Source organism: Brachionichthys hirsutus, chromosome 8 (genome assembly GCF_040956055.1).
Source record: "Brachionichthys hirsutus isolate HB-005 chromosome 8, CSIRO-AGI_Bhir_v1, whole genome shotgun sequence".
Classification (NCBI taxonomy): Eukaryota; Metazoa; Chordata; class Actinopteri; order Lophiiformes; family Brachionichthyidae; genus Brachionichthys; species Brachionichthys hirsutus.
In genome coordinates this window covers 2141769-2162807 of record NC_090904.1, presented here as the reverse complement: position 1 = coordinate 2162807, position 21039 = coordinate 2141769, and the positions used below count along the sequence as shown (strand labels likewise).

Below are 21039 nucleotides of genomic sequence, written 5' to 3'. Positions count from 1 at the left end.
GTATAAAACCATTTGGTGTCATGTTTGCATTGCTACAGTTGATGTGTTCTGTGGCTCTGATGTAAACGTGACTTTAAGTCGCCTAACTTGCACAGGCAGGTACTTCATGCAGAAAAGTATTGCTCTCAGAAACCTCAAAGACTCTCAGGAAATGAGTCCAACCCCAAATCTTTGCACCTTTGTCAAAGTGTTTCTGTGAATGCCATGTAGCATAAGATGAAAGACGGAATGCAAACATGCACACTCTGGCGTCGGTCGTCACCAGACTCATGCACAGTGAGCGACATAAAGCTATCGACTGTCAGACACATTCATGGAGGGAAGTCCAACATATCTGTAAATCCTCATGTTCTGTTCTGTCTCTCTCTGAGTTATGAGAAAATGAATATGAACTTTAATGTCCCAGCTAAGCGGTAGCGACGACCCCGCCCTTCGTTCATAGATAAGTGAGTCTCTAGAACACGCTGAGGACTCTGTAGGTTGTACCATACCACAGGGTTGGTACCGTCAGACCGGGTTCTGGTCGGGTTCTGGGTGAACTGGCCGTGTAGGTTCAGTAACAAGCTATGATTACTGATGAAACGGGTTCGTCTGGATGAAGACATCGACTCGCTCGATGTCCGCTGGTCCTGGACCAGCCTGCTTTGACAAAGATTGCCTCTGATTCTCATCTTGTGGCATGTGATTCTGGAAACTACAGAACTAGAGGACTCACTTTAGCATATCGCTAGCGTGACATCACTCACACTCACATGGCTACCGCTAGACGTTAGACAGTGGTGACTGTCAGGAGAGAACTGGGACACAGCATGTCTTCCTGGCTGTCCATCCTGGTCCCATGAGTCAGCAGTTCCTCTACCGTCGTCCAGTCATCCAACAGTTTCCGGTTCCTCAGACGACTCAACTTCCTCTGACTCAGCTCCAGCGCCATGTTGCCCCGCCCTTCTGCTAAAGTTACACGGCCTCTGTTGCCCAGCATGCCCACATCTCCAAAGGAGGCTCCTCCCCCTTCAGTGATGGCCACGTCTCTGCCAATGGCATCCCGTGTAGGTACACCTCTGGCCTGCACCTGCTGCTGCCTCTGCCCACGGGCAGACAGGAAGTGTTCCCTCCTTTCCGTTCGAGTCCAGTACCGACCCATCAACCCGTCGGTATTGGTCTCCTCATCTGTGCTCATTCCGCTGCGTTCGTCCGCCAGCTGAGAAGCCCGGTCTCTCAGGAATTGGCTCCTAGTGATCCGTGAGGCCACATTGGGTTTGGGCCCTCGGTCAAGTCTTGGCTGCACACCAGACCTGGGATTAGGGCTTGAATTGACATCCATGTGTCCATTCTTTGCATCCCATCCAGCAACAGAACAAGTCCCAGTGTGACCTTCCAGGGTACTGTAGGGCCCTTTGCCGCCCCCGCCACCCTGGCACTGACGGCTGGCCGGTTTTGGCCAGGTGTCATTGATGTCCCCAGCCGAACCCTGGAGGTGTTGCTGCCCCCTGACCCTGCTCCTGCCCATTTCCTGCTGCCTCTCTTGGTCTGCCTCTTCCTGCCTCTGAACCCCGTCCCTCTCCGTCTGCACCTCTCTCCCCCTTTGCATTTGTCTTTTCTGTTCCAGTTCTCTCTGGAACTCTCTGTCCCTTTCTGCTACCATATGCTCAGGTAACAAGTGTCTTTCTTGTGGGTGCCACCAGTCGTGTTGAGCAGTCTGGGTTTTGGGGGTACTTTCAAAGCATCGCTCATGGTTGTTGGCACCGCTGCATTGGCCCATGGTGGCTGGGTGCTGTTGGAGTGAGAGGGACAGGCCTGCTGGTTCGGAGGTGATCACACCTTCCACGAGCTCACCGTCCTCTGACAAGCTCAACGGCAGGACCTGTGTACCTCCAAGGGGGTGCAGTGTTGCTGCACAGTAGGATGGGGAGGCGGGGTGACTGGCCCGACGACGGTACTCCTGTGGCGGAGAACGATGGTGCAGTGTCCGACTTCTCCTCAGTATCCCTACTGAACCGAAGCCTTGGTGGTGCTGTTGCATGGATGGAAACGGTCTCCGATGGCTGGAGGGGGTGCTGCATGTGGACAGGATTGGCGCAGTCATTCGTGAGACTGCAGCGTGGGAGGGGTTGTAGAGTGCTCCGCTGCTGGAGCTGTGGCGGTTTAAACATGGCCGGTCAGCTTTATGGAACTGAACCGATGAAACCCTGGAAATACAAACGGCAAAGTCAGCAAAGCAAAAAGTCTGAAAACGAGTTTGAGATGTTGAGAACTGAATGTGCTTGAATAAAGGCTGACTTCAATCTAACAGCTAAACAGGCAACTCGTCCGGTTGCATCTGTTACATAGAAGATATGGAGTTGATGAATCAGAGCAAATTAACTTTCAGTTTCAAATGTTAACTCCTGAAAATGTTTGTGGGCTAAATCAGTTTGAAGGCTGCAGCTGCACTGAGAAAAATCTGGGATTTGTCCTTTGCCCCCCCCCAATTCAAAAGGACTGCCTTCTTTTATATCTCAAAAATCAGGCCTATTATGTGTCAAAAAGATGAAAAAAATAAAGCTATAAATTAACAATAACAATAAATTCTGCAATCACTTTCCTCTCCTCCGTTATAAACAACTTGAATCCTGCTCCTCAGCTTCTAGCCTTGATTCCTTTCCTCCTGGTCTCCTGGACACACATCAACCTTCCTCCTCATCATCATGTCCACCAGCTCTCTAGCTTTTCCCGTCATCGTCCCAACATTCCAAGTCCCTCCTCTCAGTCCTGAACTCTTCCATTCCCTCTTCTCTCGCTGCTGATGCACTCGTCTTCCTCCTCGTCTTCGAGGATCCGAGCAGCGTCCCGTGGGTTAACAACACTGCTGGCGGTCGTTGTTAACCCGGGCCTCGACTGATCCGATATGACTTTCTTATTTACTTTTATTTATATAGGCCACATTTTACTCCGGATGCCATTCCCGATGTCTCTGCATTTATCCGAGCTTGGGACCGGCACACGGGAGAAACTGGCAATGCTACGGTAGCACCTGCTAACCTAACTAGCGTAAATTTAAGATATATTAAAATAGTTTTTAAAAAGGTTACTAAACCTGCTTCTTAAGAGGCGTAAACTTGTTCTGAAGAAGTAATTTAACAGGAAATGAATTTATAATTGTAACAGAAATGATTTCCTGACGGTTACCACAGGATGAGTTCTAGTTCCTCAATATCGTCACAAAACCAGATCCTGGTCATCTATTCTTATCGCTAAAACACACATGTTTAATTCATGTTTAAAACAGACAGTGTGTCATCCATCTGAAATGATGAACAAAGGTGTTCAAGCAGCTGGTACCTGAAAAGTCCACAGGTGGGGGGCTCAATAATAGGACCAGCACCTTCTTCCATTGCCGGCTGGTGGTGCTGACATTGGGGCTGCATGGTCAGCGCCTCAGGGATGGCCTCCAGGAGCTCTCGGTGGCTCTTCGGGCAGCTGTCGCGCCGCTCCCGCCTCTCGTATGTCTCGCCCTGATGCTGCAGCCTGGCGTTGTACAGCCTCATCCGTTTCTCCAGGAGCCTCTGGAAGTGCCTGAACTCACCAGTGCTCACACTGTAGAAGCCAGAGTCACTGAGTTCTGAGGAGATAAAGGACTCCGAGGAAGGAGAGCCACCACCCCCAAAGCCCCCACAGCCTCCTGGGGCAAGAGCCCCGTGTGGATGACAGTCATCCAGACCGCCCTCCTCGGTGTCCAGCCCTGAGAGGTCCCCCTGATGGAGCGAGCCATCAGTCCAGCCCAGGCCACTGTCAAGCTCATGGTGAAAGGGTAGATAGCCCAGCGGCGCCTCCAGCATGAAGTCCTCGTCATCCGCCTGGAACAAAACGCACGCTCGGTGCCGAGATCAAAGACATGACGGTACCCCCCCCCCCCCACACACACACACACTATAGCAGCTTCACCGTTTGGTGCTATAGCTGCATCTTGAGTGACGCCATTGTGTCTGTAGCATAGATAAATCCTGAAATACTGAGGGTTAGTCATAAATACCAAAATAGAGACTGAGAATATATAGTCCAGATCTAACTGGTAATTAGTCTAGAACCTTTCGGTGCTGATCCAGATCACCATGTGAACGGTGTAAATCCAGTTAGGAGGGGGATGAGCTGCTTGGAGGAGGTCTGTGCTCTCTGAGTGCTTTTATCTTTTCTGGACATTATGAAAGTGATTTGCTATGATGTCATAATATATTTCTGACTTCCCAACCCTCTTTGTCACAAAACCTGGGTGTCACAGTCGAAGGACATATTTTACATCCTTTCAACCCAGAATGAGAAACTCTTAAATTATCAACTGAATGTTATTCTGCTTTCAGAAACAACATGCAGGCCTCGTTCTCTGACACACATCACAGGTGGGCTACCTGACTCTGGCACACATCACAGGTGGGCTACCTGACTCTGGCACACAGCACAGGTGGGCTACCTGACTCTGACACACATCACAGGTGGGCTACCTGACTCTGACACACAGCACAGGTGGGCTACCTGACTCTGACACACAGCACAGGTGGGCTACCTGACTCTGACGGCCATCGGCTTCTTTAACCCTTGCACTGCAACACCCCATCAGGCAGTTCTGATCCTTTGATCCGGATACTTCTGAATCCTGATGACATTAAAGGAAATAAAGACATTCATTTATATCTGTGTTCACACCTGTGTGTCTCTCTCTGTGTGTGTGTGAGAGTGTGAGAGAGAGACAGACCTGTTGGCTGATGTCCACAGTGTCCTGTGGGACAGACAGATAGCTGTACCCTCCTCTATCACAGTGATCTTGTGGCAGAGATAGATGATTGTAAAAATGTCTGCTAGGGAAAAATGTCATCTGTCATTTTCAAGTCCCACTTTTTAAAATCACAATAAATAAAATATCCAGCGATTTAAAGACATTTCTCGGGCCATTGTCCAGTAATGTTGAGACAATGTGCACAAAGAAATAACTTGATTTCTTACAGAACATATAATAGCTTTTGAAACGTATTCCTATTTGGTGCAATTCTTAAATTCTTAAAGACTTTCCTAAGCATGTATTTGCAGAATAAAAACACGACATTTAAGTATAAGTTTGTGCTAATTACATTGAATCAGACAAATTTTATAAGTCAAAACTGTGCTAATCGATGGAAATTTTAAAATAACATTTCCCAGGTCTGTTTTTGGGGTGCAAAAGGAAACTGTGCTTAACCTGGAATATTACAGCAGACAATACGCAAATTTAAAATGTTCTAGTTTAAACTTTATCACAAGACAAGATTAACATGTTCATTCTATTTGACAAGAAGAATGTCAGCCATAAGTGATGTCAGCCATAAGTGATGTTAGCACCGGTGTGTCCAGTGGCTTTAATGCCTGCTGCTTCAATAATGTAAATCACATTCATAAAAAGGATATTAGCAAATGTGTGCAACATTGTGTGCCAAACGGCGCTCACAAAAGTCTGACTATTAGCATTACTAGCTCCACATACAGTGTGTCCCAGTGTCTGTACCTGTCCTGGTAGGAGGGGCTAGAGGCATTAAGGCCTGCTCCCATTGGTGGGAGAGGCAGGTTGAGGTGCTGCAGGTTAAGGGGGAGAGGCTCCCATGACCCCCTGTCTGTTTTTGTGCTCCTTTGGCCCTTGAATTGCATTGTGATTGGATGCTGATTGGCTGCCAGCATTCGCAAAGCATCCCGCTGACTCATTTGTGCATGACTCCGCCCACTCGCCTATGACAAGGACACAGAGATAGACGTGCAACATGACCTTCACAAACAAGGACTTATTCTCTCATCAGCATGGTGACCCGTTCTGGGTGGATAGCTACCTGACTGTCACGCCAGGTGGGACACCTGTTAGCGCAGTGCTTCTCAATTATTTTCTGTCGCGCCCCCCCCTAGGAAGAAAAAAACATTTTGCGCACCCCCCCCCCAAAAAAAAAAACACTCTTGTATCCTTATTAACATACAAAGAAATATGAAAAAGAAAGAAATATAGATCAACTTACAACAAAGAATAACTTTATTCCCATTTTTTTTAGAAAAACTTGAAGACACATGAAGACCCATGAAGACCCATGAAGACACATGAAGACACATTAACACACATGAAGACACATGAAGACCCATGAAGACACATGAAGACACATGAAGACACATGAAGACACATTAACACACACGAAGACACACAGCAGCAGGAGCCGAGAAGCACAAAATGGCCCCTGTTTGGGGACAGAGGACAGCAGCTGAAGGTAAAAACATGATGCTGCACAGTTTTTAAAATACACAACACAACATTCACCAGATTTAGGAAGACAATTAATTTGGTTTATTATCAACACACATAAAGGAAGCAGAAAAAATTAAAGGGTGGCGTTTTGCATCTGCATCTGCATCCACACACACACACACACACACACGCACACACTCACCTACACACACACACACGCGCCTGAACATGCCATCCAGAGCTCCGTTCTATCTCATAGCGCTGTCGCTACCATGGACACAAGTCTTTGGACACTCACCATTTGTTCACCCGTCCACGGTCCAGAGAGCCAGCAGCCCATTGCCACGGCAACAGCGGAAAGCTGCCTCAGTTCCTATGAAAATGAGCGATGCTGCCTCCTCCAGCAGACGCTCTCCTTCTCCCTCCCACTTCTTTTCACTCCCGTCGATTATTCACCATCATCCGTCCTTTTCTCAATGCCTTCCTAGCTTCTTGTTCCTCTTTTCTTCAAACCCTGTTACTTTAGATTTCATCTATTTCTTCAGCATCTCCCCCCCCCCCTTACAAGCTTCAGATTGTATCATCCGTCACACACACACACACACACACACATGCATGCAGTGCTGCAAACATAAAAAATATATGGACAGGATGATGGGAGGGAATCACACGCAGTCACACGGAGAACATGGCGTCTGATTGGTGGCCTTATGAGTGCTATCAGCCAATCAGAGGCAGTGGTATCCCTCTGAATGTCTGCCTCTCTGATTGTGTGCAGGGGGAGCATGAAGCAGCGACACAGACAGAACCTGAGGAAACAAATCGTATCCGGGAAGGTTTTTTTTATCATTCCTTCCCACGAGATTGTTCGAGATCTGAATTTCGATAGAAGTCTCGCATTATCTCAATTTTGACAGGACGCACCTGCTCAGCGGCACCTACTCTACGCACAAGGACTCCGCAGTGCTTCCCTTCGTTGACTCGAGCCCAACCTCTCCAGAGAGGGCAGGAATCAGAATCTTGCTTGTGTAAAAATTTCAGATATAGAGGGAGGAGCTCAGGGTTTCATAGGAGGTTAAGCCCCCAGTGCTGGCTTATGACAGCATATTGATTACTGCATCGATTAGCTATAAGCTTTGTTAAAAATGAAAGTCTTTAGTCTCCTCTTGATCATAGAGATGGTGATGAAGATGCTGAGGTTCTCCTTGGGAGGGACCAGGTTGGACAGGATTAGAAATGAGACAATAAGAGGGACATTGAAGGTTTTGGAGACGTCAGAGAGGCCAGACTTTGATGGTTTGGACATGTCCAGAGGAGAGACGGGGACTATATCGGTAGAAGGATGCTGAGGATGGGACTGCCAGGGAACAGGGCTAGAGGACGACCCAGGAGAAGATACATGGACGTAGTGAGGGAGGACATGAGAGTGGCTGGTGTTGGGGAGGACGATGCGAAGGACAGGGTGAAGTGGAGAACGTTGGGTTGCTGTGGTGACCCTTCAGGGGACAAGAAGAAAGTGCAGTAGTAGATATTCAGTTCTTTGTATTCAATCAAATAAAAAGCACAATGAAACGTTTAAGCAAATTATATTGTATTTTCATGAATCTCACTGGGTGAGCTGTCTGTCAGTCCCAGCCAGCCCCACCCGTAGCTCCGCCCCTAGGTGCAATTAACCCCTGCAGCATCAGCTTCAATAGCAGTGTTTTGATATGGCAAACATTTGACTTCATTGCAGATTGTTGTGTCACAGCTGTGTATAGCAGACTAACAGAAAGCTCCAATCCACAGAGTAGAATCAGAAACCTTCATATGCACACACACACACGCACACACACACACGCACACACACACACACACACACACACACACCATCTCATCTGATTCACTCAGTGACCCTGCTTCGACGGTTTAGTTGTTATGGTAACCAGATATGTGCATATGCATCAATATCATCTTGTAATGTTAATAGAGGAGGCCTGCAACAGTGCAGATGCTATTGCTGATTTGTGTGTGTGTGCGTGTGTGTGTGTGTGTACTGGATGCCTGTCCCTGACCTGTGCCATTCCTCTAGGCTACTGTGGTATGCAGGCGGAAGGAGAAGGTTTGCATGTGTCAGAGTTTCATGCACACACACTGTCGAGCTACAACTGCAACACACAGACTGGTCTGTATCTAAAAATGGAAAGCGCACTCGCTGTTGCTGAGAAGCCCCGAGAAGCTTTGACACGGTGGGAGTCTCCACAGTGATTCATACTGACAGCTGATGTCAGATCAGGTGCTACATGGACCTAATTCATCATTTCTATTTGATTGTTTTTAAAATACATGCAAAATTACCGGTAGATGTAGAAATGCAGCACTTCCATTTTTCAAAAGATGAAGAAAATATATGAGTTCTTAATGTCCATAACCTTTTTCTCAGATTTTAGGTACAATCTCATTTGCACTCAGAGTTGTCCCCATCCTTAAGCAAACTCAACAGCTGTTTTGGAAGCCATGAGTCCCAAGGGGCCTCAGTTCTACTTGACATGTCTGTCAGAGATGTCTTTCCTCTCTCTGGTTGAAATCTTCAGTTCTTTTATCTCTGTCAGAGGTGGGAAGACAATAAGAGAACTAGGAAATAATCAGCGTTGAGATTCAATAACTGGCTCTGCAGCAGATCCAGGAATCACAAGGCCCCCCTCATGGGAGGGCGCGGCTGTAACTACCTCCTTTGGCTAGCATGTATCAGTTAGAATGTGTCTATTGTGTGATCGAGTGTGGCGTGCCCTATTGTGATTTAACGTGATCATCATTAATCAATAAGACTCAGTGTTGTGCAGTCCCTTTGTTATGTAAGCTCCAGGCGCATGTCAAATCTATTGTAGACATTTTTTGCATGTCCTTTATACATTTCAGTTTCTGGGCATCAGGTATGCAGATCCCTGCATACCTGACGGAACACCTCCACAGATTTAGTGACACCCACAGCCACAACACTAGAGGGAGCTCAAACAACAACCTGATTACCCCCTCCTATAGGACTAACATGGGTAAATCATCTTTCTACAATACGGCCACCCAAGGGTGGAACGGATTGACTCCCGCCCTCAAAACATGCACCTCTTTGGCCTCCTTCAAAAAGGCCCTAAAAATACACCTTTTAGGGGGACAGAAACGGAGATAGTCATCACGACTCTCTCCGGGTCAAACCCCCCCTCCTTTTTTTTTGTCCACCTATGTTGCACGTATTAATTGCTTTAGTAATTTATTGTAATTTATGTAAGTTATTTATTGTCATTTCGCATCAGTGGTGTAATTTATTTTAGATTAATTGTTAGTTTGCACTGGCGGTGTAATAACATTTTATTTTTGTTGTTCTAATGTTACGTTGCATCAATTGCGTAATTTAATATTGGATTTATTTTTATTTGTATTGTTTTTTGTGGATGATTTATGTACGAAGGACTTTCAACGGAAACAAGCCCGCAAGGGCTTTTTTGAAATGCTCCTCTTAGACAGGATGTTTGACGTTATTTGTACTGTAATACATGCTACTGTGTGACTGTACTTGTACTCTAACATTCTATCTAATAAATATATTCATCATCATCATCATCATCATCAGTTTAAACAAATTGTCATGCATTTTATTTCGTTTTTCTTTGCTGATAAAATTTTCTATTTGTTGCTTTTAAAAATAATACTGTAAGAAGTACTGAATTGCATGTATATAAATCCGCCAAAACAATGAAACAACGTTCAGATAAACAATTGCAAGAAAACAAAAATATGAATAATAAGATTCTATTAACTATAAGACACCAATTCCGTCGACTATTATTCTCGATCAAATTGACACGCTCAAAACTGTTTTCTTTTTCCATTTGCGCGTTTAGTTGAGTTTGTCCTCAACGGGCATCCATAATGACGTTTTTCGCTCATGGCGTCTGTGATTGGTCCGACTGTTAAAGAGGCATTCTGGTTGGTCAGATTATCAGCGGCACTGGGCGGTGCTACAAGCGAGTAGCACATTATTACTCGGAGAGTTTGCTCTCCTTGTTTAGCTCGCCGGTTAGCTTTTAGCACGTTACACGCTTTACTGACGCCATTATGAGACACCCGGATGCCATTTTCATGAAATGCTAACAGTTAAGTGTAACGAGGGAGTCAGCATCATTAGCTTAGCAGGCCAATTTCCGCAAGGTACAGTTTAATTAGCTGTCGCTGACTGATGACGTTAGAGGAACGCCAGCTACCGACATACAAGGTAAATCCCCCCCCCCCCAAAATAAATGAATATTATTTAAACAGTTCATAAGTTGCCATTTCAAACGTTAGCCTGTTATATTTGGTTTCGATACTGCGCATTTACTAGGCTCGTCGCGCCGCCATGCTGCTCAGCACAAATCAATAGTTATTGTTATTAATCAGCCTCGTCTACAGCGCACAGCGGGAACCTTCGGGGGGGCTCGGCTATTGATTGATTAGACAGCTGGTGGATGCTTAAAATATAGAAATATCACACAAACAAGTCATGCCAGTTCTAAAACATGTTAGCCTGCTAGCCTGCTAGCCTGCTAGCCCCTGAAGGTTCTTCGTGCTTACTGAGAGTTTGTTGATGGACTCAGGTCGGCTCAGCGTGTTTGCTGTAACGCTGCGACCTGCTGGTCCTTCCTGAGATGTGTCTACTCTGACACCAACACCAGGAACACGCTGCAGACCAGCAGGTCTTTGGTGCCCTGCCTCCATGGCGTGCCAGACCAGCAGGTCTTTGGTGCCCTGCCTCCGTGGCATGCCAGACCAGCAGGTCTTTGGTGCCCTGCCTCCATGGCGTGCCAGACCAACAGGTCTTTGGTGCCCTGCCTCCATGGCGTGCCAGACCAGCAGGTCTTTGGTGCCCTGCCTCCATGGCGTGCCAGACCAGCAGGTCTTTGGTGCCCTGCCTCCATGGCGTGCCAGACCAGCAGGTCTTTGGTGCCCTGCCTCCGTGGCGTGCCAGACCAGCAGGTCTTTGGTGCCCTGCCTCCGTGGCATGCCAGACCAGCAGGTGCTTTCCGTTAACAACAACAACAACGTCGTCGCGGCGATAAGAATAGGGATTTCCTTCATTTTGCTCGGCCGATTCCTACATATGAAACCGATCTTATCTACCGCCGCAAAGGCCTGAAAGTCAGACGCTGTCTCCTCCTGCTCTGCCACGAGACGGCTGCAGTAACCCTGAGAACAACCACCCGAGCCGTGTTCATTGTTATTATTACACGTTCATTCTTGTTATTACCCGTTGACTGGTTACACATGCTGCACTACCTTCTGTAGAACATTCTGGGTATTCTTTTCTTTTTGCACAAACACACACAGGATGAACTGCCGCCCCACAAAGCGCCCACGGGGCCTGGACCAGGACGTAGCAGTGGTGAAGGAGTTTGATGATCCGTTTGGAGATGACGAGGACTTCACCCAGGACGACTTGAATGAGATCGACATTGCCTCACAGGCCATCACTTTACCTGCTGCATCTGGGCTTGGGTCGAACACAGGATCCAAACCAACGGAGCTGGCTACAAGCATGTGTGGGTTCGGCAGCGGCGCCGATGGGAACGCAGAACCTCTGGGTGAGTATGCACAGTCAGCATTTAGAAGGCTGCTGAGCAAAGCAATGACACGAACCTGGAGAACAGACGAGCCTCGAGCACGCTGACACCTGCTGTTGCTTTCTATGCTAAGTTAACAGGCAGCAGCGGGTTCGGCCAGAGAGAGAGGACTCCTACAGACTCCTGGAAGCTCAGCATGCAGACCTAAAGAGGAAGGTGGGGCTTGCTGTTCCTGTTTTAACGTTTGAATGTCCAGGCCTGAGCGGAGGGCTGTTGGTTGGGAGGAAAAAAAGCTTTTTCATTGAGCAGTGTTATTAAAAGTCACTGACAGCCACAAACGGTAACACAGTACTAATGTGTAATGTAAATTAGATATTAGTACTGTGTGATGTAGTAGTGAAGAAGATGAAGAGGACGGAGCCAGAGCAGAGGACGAAGTGTTGGAGGCCGAAGAACGAAGAGTGTTGTGTGGCTTTCAGGGAGGACGTGAGACAGGCTCTGGGTGGACAAGAGAGGCTTCCAGAAGACTGGAATACAACAGCTAAGGTGATCAGGGTGACAGGTAGGAGAGGAGTGGGTGTGTCTTCTGGGAGGAAAGGAGATAAGGAGACCTGGTGGTGGAACCAGGAAGTGCAGGAGTGTAGACAGGAAAAGAGGTTAGCTAAGAAGAAGTGGGACATTGAGAGGACAGGAGAGAGTAAACAGGAGTACAGGGAGATGAGACGCAAGGCAAAGGTAGAGGTCAAAGGTCAAAATCTGGACCCTCCAACTGGAGAATGAGGAGAAGTATCTGGACTCTCTACCAGTCGTTTAGAAGTCCAGTTGAATCTTTTTCGATCTTCGTGAATCCTGTTAAAAGCTTTGTGGTGTTTACACTGGCTGCATATTAAACCCAGACCTTAATGTTTCTGTCTGTATAGAAATAAATAATCAGAGTTTGAAGGTACTGTAGTAGTAGTAGTACAATCTAAGAATGACTCATTTAGGAGTCACTTGTGCTAAACTAGAACTTACTGGGGCTAAATATGTAATGACACATGTGTGTGTTATTAGCTGAAGGAGGTGGAGGACGGGATTGTGCTGAAGAGTGGGGAGATCCGGGTCCTGAGGGACTCTCTGAAAGGTGCTCAGCGGGAGACGGAGGCCCAGAAGCAGAGTCAGCTCCTGCTCGAGACTCGGAGACAGAGGGAGCAGAGTGAGAGGGAGAAGGAGCTGATGAAGAAGGTGGGCAGCTGAAAAACACACGCCCTACATCCGGAGAACAGCCCGGTCATGACATGTCGTCTGTGCTTAGGTTCAGTCTTTAGAGGCAGAGCTGCAGTTTAAAGAAGCCGAGATGAATGAGATGAAGGGCAAGCTGCTCAGTTCAGACAAAACCAAGTTGGCCTCTCCGCTACCAAGAGGCAGGTCAGTCCCCAGCTAGACTCGATGCTCACCAAATGCGTTGGATTCTATTCTCCGTTTTATGTCTTTGCTGAAGGTTTTGAGAGGAGAACGTTCTCTCTAGGAAGTCTAGTATTTTGACACAGGACACACAAGAGTTGCAGTTTGAAACCGTTTCTCATCTCAGCCCTAAAGTGCTGAGTGGCAGCGGCTCCTCCCCATCAGGAAATGGTTTCATCACCAAGGAGACCCTGGAAACCCACGTCTTGTCCAAAGCGACACCAGTGAGGGTGCGCAGAAACGGCGGAGGAAGAGGGACGTCTAGCAGCAAATCTGGAGACAGACAGGAAGTGGCCCACCCAGACCCCTTCCTGTCCATCAAACCTGCACCCCTGCACCATCGAGGTCAGTTAACTGCTTATCAGACGTCCGGCTCGCTGGATTTGCTTGCGTCTATCCCAACTGTCTACGGGCGAGAGACGGGTTACACCCTGGATGAGCCGCCAGTTCAGCGCATGTTAAATTCATAATAAAACCACATTTTATATTACAATAATACTGTATATCATTTATTATATTGTTGTGTGTGTATCTATATAACACTTAAAAACGTTATTAGCGTTGATTTATGTGTTTTTAGGTCGGAACAGATTAAATAGCTTTCAGTTATTTTATATGGGAATAATCTATTTAACATACGAGCTCGGTCCAGGAACGGATTATACTCTAATATCAAGGTATTACTGTATACGTGTATGTGTGTGTTTGTGTTGTCCTGTAGGCGGGGTGCTGCTGTATACGTGTGTGTGTGTGTATTTATGTGTGTGTTTGTGTTGTCCTGTAGGCTGGGTGCTGCTGTATACGTGTGTGTGTGTGTATTTATGTGTGTGTTTGTGTTGTCCTGTAGGCTGGGTGCTGCTGTATACGTGTATGTGTGTGTGTATTTATGTGTGTGTTTGTGTTGTCCTGTAGGCGGGGTGCTGCTGTATACGTGTGTGTGTGTGTATTTATGTGTGTGTTTGTGTTGTCCTGTAGGCGGGGTGCTGCTGTATACGTGTGTGCGTGTGTATTTATGTGTGTGTTTGTGTTGTCCTGTAGGCGGGGCGCTGCTGTATACGTGTGTGTGTGTGTATTTATGTGTGTGTTTGTGTTGTCCTGTAGGCGGGGTGCTGCTGTATACGTGTGTGTGTGTGTATTTATGTGTGTGTTTGTGTTGTCCTGTAGGCGGGGTGCTGCTGTATACGTGTGTGTGTGTGTATTTATGTGTGTGTTTGTGTTGTCCTGTAGGCGGGGCGCTGCTGGCCTTGTTGCTGCAGCAGCCTTTGCTTCCCAGCAGCCTGGGCCTCTCTCATCTGCTGTCCATGAGCCTGACCGACACCTACCTGACATCCAGGTAAATGATGTTCACTGTAACCCTGACAACATTGAGGGCAATGTAGTGTCATACCTGTAATGTGTGTGTACATCGCTGTACCTTAGTACTGCAACCTGACTTCAGAAGTAGTTCACTAAAACCCAGCCAAAGTGTCGCTTCATTTTTACCTGCACTTCTCGTTGTGGTTTCTTGATGGGATGTCAGCGTTGTTGTGTTGTGTTGTGTTGTGTAATTCCAGCGGGCTGTCGGCAGATTTCCTGGTACCGTTTGATGCTGCCGTTGGACGCGGTGGCGCTGCGGCGCCCAGAACGGCTTTGGGCCTGGCCCAGAGCCTCGCTGTGACTGGACTCAACATGCTGAGTCAGGCTCAACCAGAAGCGGCAGCCAGCAGCAGAAACGGAAGGTAGGCTGTCGAACTGAGCCGCTGGTCTGTTCCTCACAGAACAACGCTAAGCGGAACCCGCTAGTGACCCAGTAATGGAACAGTAGGCTGGAGATGGAGATGCCTCTGGAGATGCCATCTCACTTCTAGTGGGTCGTAAGCGGCGATGGAGAAGCTACTCGCAACTCTATTCTATAATACTCGGGAACTCGAATACTTAAACTTGAAGCTCAAGCTGCTCACTTTTAAAGCCCTCAGCAGCCAGGCCCCTCCTTACCGTACAGAGCTCATTATGCCATGTTGCCCCACTAGAACCCAAAATGCTGGCCTGCTGTTGGTTCAAAACATTTCCAAAAGCAGACTGGAAACAAAGCTTATAGTTAATCAATACCATAATCAATATGCTGTCATAGACCAGCACTGGCGGTCGCCCTGGTGCTCCCGTGCGTTCTGTGTTTGTTTTTCCACGTTAATTGTGCGTCTTAGACCTGTGAAGAGCTACTAAACTGCAGATCAACGACTCCCACGGACCTTTTACCCGTTTTAGTTCCTGCTGTGGAGTTAGTCCATGTTTTGACCAAACGAGTGAGACGCCGGAGAAGAGAGAAGCGTGCCGGCGTCTCGTCCGACATCTGTGGCTCCGCTCCCGATGCTGTTTTGTGATGTGTTCTGTACTCGTGTGTTTCTTGTAACTTGGTCTATTTTAGGGCGTACGCTATAGAATAGCACTGTAGCTAGCATAGCACTGTAGCTAGCATCTATTACTGACATTACTGTTTCATGTTGCACGACTTCGCCGAGAAACATTCCTAGTCTGTGAACCCTCATTGACGATAAACTGATTCTGACGCGCGTCCTTCGTCTGTCTGTCTGTCTGCCTGCAGCTCCTATCCTGGTGCTGTCCTCCTCCTGCCTGTTTTGGACCTTCACCTTACTTGGGTCTGTCGGGCTCTGGACTCGCTTCACTCCGCCGCTGATTCGGACGCCACCTTTGCCGGCTCGCGCCCAGCCGGACGCACGGCTGGCACCGCTGGACTAGAGAGGCGGGACGAGGGTGGTTTCACTGTGGAAGACGTTGGGTTGGCGGCCCTGAGGCTGGTCTACTTTTTGGTTGCCCAGAGTGACGAGGTGATGGCATAACATCAACATTACCGACAGCTTCTTTCTCTAGATGCTGTTTAAGTTTCATTTACTGAGCCAAACCGACTTTTGAAAGAAGCATACAATTATTATTACTTTGCATTGTGGGCCGGTCTCATCTGTCTGTGCTGACCTGTATTCATTATATAGGTCTAAGTCTGCATTATTAATATAACAATTTTTAAATGACAAAAACACAGATCCTCAGCATGATGGAGCCTCAACCCAGAGCACGTTTCAGACTCGATACATTCTGCTTCACTTTCTATTCACAATTCATTTCTGTAAAACCATTCAAGTTGGGAATGTGCTTCTCTCTGCTAATGTGAGTGCTGGTGATATTCAGCGTGTAACCGTGAGACGAGGTCTCGTCCGAGACCAGCTCTGAAGTCCACGGTTGAGCTCCAGTAGCTCCTATGATACACCCATGCAGGAGGAGGACTCATTGTCAGCAGGTGATAGTGGTGAAGAACGTCCTCTGTCTAACGCACTGTGGGGGCTGGGCTGAGAATGAGGTGAGGGAGGGGGGGGGGGGGGGGGGGGTTATGGAAGCAGGAACGTCCGTTAGGACTGGCGTTTCGTGTTTGATGACGTGAGACGAGTCGGTCTCTCACAGCCTGATGCGAGGACGTAAAGAGCCTCCTGCTTTCAGAAATGAGAGACTTAATAAGTTAGCATCAGTGCTATCGCTGAGAGAAGCTACGCACGAGGTAGCACGACGATGAGAAACGGCGTGAATTTCACCAGATGTGCTATTTGTGGCGTTCCCAGGTGGTGGAGGCCGTGCTGTCAAAGGACGTCCAGAGTGGAGCGAGAGACAAGGAGGTACACGCACATGCTCGGCCGTCAATACACGGCGTGTTTCTGCCGTCACTCGGGCGGAGAGGGACCTGCTGAATGATTCATGACCTCAGTGACACGATGAACTTACATTTCTCATTTATTGACCCTTACTATCACTTGACAGATTTTTATATAATAAATACATCTCCATCCCCTCCTCTGTTTGCAGACTGAACGCTCCGCTGAGGGCGTGCCGCTGTGCTCCCAGAATTCCTTGCTGCGGACAGTGTTGAAGCTCTGTGAGGCGAGGCCTGGCAGCTGCAGCTCGCAGCGGGAGAAGCTCGTCCTCATTGCCATGAAGACTGTGTGTGTCCTGATTGAGAGGACACCACACGCACACAGCGACAGGTACACACACCCTGACTGACCAGGGATCAGCTTTATCTAATGTTATCATGGAAGGCCTCCAGCGCTTCACTAAAATGTAATACAAATAAAAATGTCACAATTCTGTTTAGAGAGATGGGAAACAAAGATAGTGTTGCTTTTTCATTCTGATTGTATAAATGACAGACGATGGTAAAGTACAGCCAGAGTGACAGACGATTTGACACATTCTCATACATTCAGACAGCGAAACACAAATGTTTGACTTTGTATATTTCATTCTGAGATCTGCAGTAGCGACGGTGCCGTAGAACCATTGAACTCGCGCACGGGATGCTTTTAATGCTCTACTTTAGAGAGCCTTGCCACCCTACGCTGGCACGGAGCCTGCAGACGGGCAGTCGGTGAAGGTGTCTTCCTCCTGACTGTCGACGGTTACGACTCTCACGCGGCTGCAGCCTCTCTTCAGCCTCCTCTGCCGTGTGACCAATGAAATGGTTTCTCTTGTCAGTTACACAGCAAAGACAAGCAGCCACCAGCCAATCCGGTCTCTTCTTCTCATGCAGATATATTAACCTGTCAGCCTCGAACCGGACCGGTCCAAACTGTTAAATAAAGTTTTTTTTTTGTTTTTTTTTTGCAGCACCTTCTGTGCTTGCTCCAGTCGTGAGACACTGAGTTTCTACCCCGCTCACATGCGTGTATCTGCTTCCGTCATGTAGGTTGGCGTGTATTCTGCAGGTGCTGCTCGTGTGCTGGTCACCAGACAGCGGCTTGCGTACCGTGTCGGCGTGCTTGTCTGCCCACATGTCCATGTGCGATCATCAGACACTGGCTCGGCAGCTCTGCTCTCAGCATGGTGAGACTCTGCCCGAATGTTACGCCTGGATGGGAACAGATTTGTCAAACAGTTTTATTTCTGCTTTTTTTAGACCCGTGTATTTTCTTGAAGTTGTTTCAGTTCATCACAAGCAGAGCAGACATCCAGGCAACACGCTCAGACTGGATTCAACTGGACCTGCAGGTAACACACACACACACACACACACACACACACACACACACACACACTGCAGGGACAGACTGACTCCTACAGCGGAGCCAGAAATAAAACGCAACAGATCAAACTCATTTAGTATGATATATCTGCAGGTTTGCCTAACTGGCGTGAAAAACTAAATTCCGTATATTAGTTTGTTAAACTATTTGTGTGTTGACATCATGGCCTGTTCTGTTCATGCTACTTCCTGTCTTTTGCTATTAAAAAAGAGATCTCAATGAGACCTGATCAGGTTAGTGAATGATGAATTAAATGAATGTTGCCTGGGGCAACACGTTGGCACAGTGGCAAGTGCTGTTGCCTCCTCGCAAGAAGGTCCATTCCACCTGGGGCCTTTCTGTGTTCAATCATTTTATCTATAGAGCTATCTCAAAGCACTGCACAGATGTAGCAGGCAAAGATAGAACCCAACTTCGAGAACTTTCCTTGAACAGGAATAAACCTTGAACAGCACCTAAGACTCACAATAGGATGCCATCTGTCTGCACCGGCTGGGTTGTCAAAGAGAGAGGGGCGGATGGGAGGCGGAGACAAGGACAGGTAGGAGGAGAGGGAAAAACAGAGGGAGGGACAGACAGAAAGAGGGACAAATAGAGGGAGAGAGAGCCCAAGACTACGGGGGAGAGAGAGAGAGATTACTCACATATATTTATAACATGAATAATCAGATAGAGGGGGAGGAGCTCAGGGTGTCATAGGTTAAGCCACCAGTGCTGGCCTATGGCAGCATATTGATTACTGTATGGATCAACTATAACTTTGACGCGTTTGTGGCAGCTGGTTCGTTTGCTGAGCAGAATGCTGACTCAGACGGCAGAGAGCTGGACGACCAGCCAGGAGAGCAGCTGCCCGTGTTACACCGAGGTGAACCTCCGGCTCTAAGCTCCTCCCCATACAAGACATCCAGTTTGGTGTTGCCCAAACGGTTCTCCCTCTCTTAGTTGGTTCAGACGGTGGTGGTTGTTTTCCATCGTCAGTGGTTGGATCTTCATGGTTCTCTGGAGCTGACAGGTTGGTCACATTTCACATCTAAAGCACGAGCGCATCGGCTAACCCGGTGCTCGACACAAACACCGAAAGCTACAGTATGATACACAGTGCCTCTAAAACCAAGAGGTAGTCGGGTTTACCCTGCTAAAAATAGCACGAGGCGATCAATCCATTATTTTAAGAGCTTGAGAGCGATGCTCCGGAGCTTCAGCTAATAACGGAGCTAAACGTCTCGTTACGAATGCCTGCATGCTAAGCTAATTGAATGTCTCTGTCTGAACGCATTGGCAGCAACACGTCTCTGATTTGTCCACCAGGTTCGTACGGTGCCCCGCAGCCGTCGTCGGCGGCGCCGTGGTGGCGCGGTGACGCCGCAGCTCTGCTTCGGGAGTGTCTGCTGCTGCTGCACTGGCTGCTGCTGCATCACGACGGCTTCACGGAGAGCTGCAGGCCCCTGCTGCACATGTACGATCAGGTGATCCCTGCGGTACGAGACCTGCTGAGGAAGATCCCTGAGCTGAGCGAGAGCGAAGGTACACACAGGAGAATGGAAGCTGAGAACAGTTGAGCCTCCGGGCAGGTGCTTAGAGTGTTAGCTCTGCACATCGACCCACGGAGGGCAGTAGGAGCTGGAGTTCGTACAAACACTGCCTGGCCAAAACAAAATAGAAATCCCAGCCTGGTTCTAACTGAGCAAACCTGATTGGATAGTTGCTGCATGGGCGGTTACCTTCCAGCTGGCCACGAGTTCTTTAACTCTGAAAGTTCTCATTTCTTAAACAAGCATGACGAAAGACACGTGGAAAGGATGTTTAAGAAGAGTTAAGAACTGTCCAACGCAGGACTAACGAGAACGTAGCACGACTTCACCAAGAAAAAATCCTAGTCTGTGAACCCTCGCTGACAATAAACACCTTCTGATTCTGATATATATATATATATATATATGTGTGTGTATGTGTGTATACTCATTTAATGACGCCCATGATATCACTTGTTTGTTCTCCTTTCCAACATTATTTCTGGGAGTAGTTCCTCCGAAGCAGCAGCACCTGTAGAATGTCTTTCTGTTCCAGGGATGTGTTGCTGCTGTTCACTCATGTTGTAAATCATCGTCGTCATAGTGAAGTGGGAATTGAATTATACTCTCTACTTTGTATTTCCACCACTTTTGACCGCGTAGCATGTCCTCTTCCTTTAATTTGTCAGAGCTGGCGCTGGAGGAGATCTGCCGCTCGGAGAGTGACGACACCGATGACATGGATGTTGATACTATCCCCTGATAGGCTGCCGCGTCCAGGTCGGGAGGACAGGTTGTCGCGGACTGAGACGAGACTTTATGTGAAGTGGATGGAGAAACCTGAAGGACAGTCACAATATTTATTCTGTCTGGTGGAATTAACAATTAAACATGAAAATCTGCTTCTGTCTGTCTCTTTGATCTTTGGATTGCTGTGTAAAGACCATCCTGTGGCTGTCCAGCAATGAGTCTCTTCACATTTCTTATTTCCTCCAGGTCTTACACAAAAACCAACATTGGATCCTGATGTCTTGGCTAACTATCATCCAATTTCAAACCTTCAGCTCCTGTCAAAGCTTTTAGAGGAAGCAGTTTCCAGTCAGCTGCATGCTAAGCTAATTGAATGTCTCTGTCTGAATGCATTGGCCGATTGAAGGAAATTAAAGACCAGGTTTAATTTATTTGAGGAAATTCAGAAGAAAATATTTTTACAATTCCCA

At 47.7% G+C, this 21039-nt stretch overlaps 1 protein-coding gene across 1 annotated transcript; it reads left to right on the top strand.

Moving 5' to 3' along the window:
- The first annotated feature begins 11567 nt into the window (after window positions 1-11567).
- Window positions 11568-20693, top strand: atrip (ATR interacting protein). The gene is made up of 16 exons (XM_068742791.1): window positions 11568-11824; window positions 11940-12015; window positions 12853-13023; window positions 13094-13206; window positions 13370-13587; window positions 14470-14575; window positions 14796-14960; window positions 15824-16067; window positions 16851-16904; window positions 17092-17270; window positions 17972-18108; window positions 18182-18273; window positions 19087-19173; window positions 19251-19324; window positions 19591-19832; window positions 20509-20693. The coding sequence occupies exons 1-16, from the start codon at window positions 11568-11570 to the stop codon at window positions 20580-20582; spliced, it is 2289 nt and encodes a 762-aa protein (XP_068598892.1). The 3' UTR covers window positions 20583-20693.
- The last annotated feature ends 346 nt before the right edge of the window (window positions 20694-21039 follow it).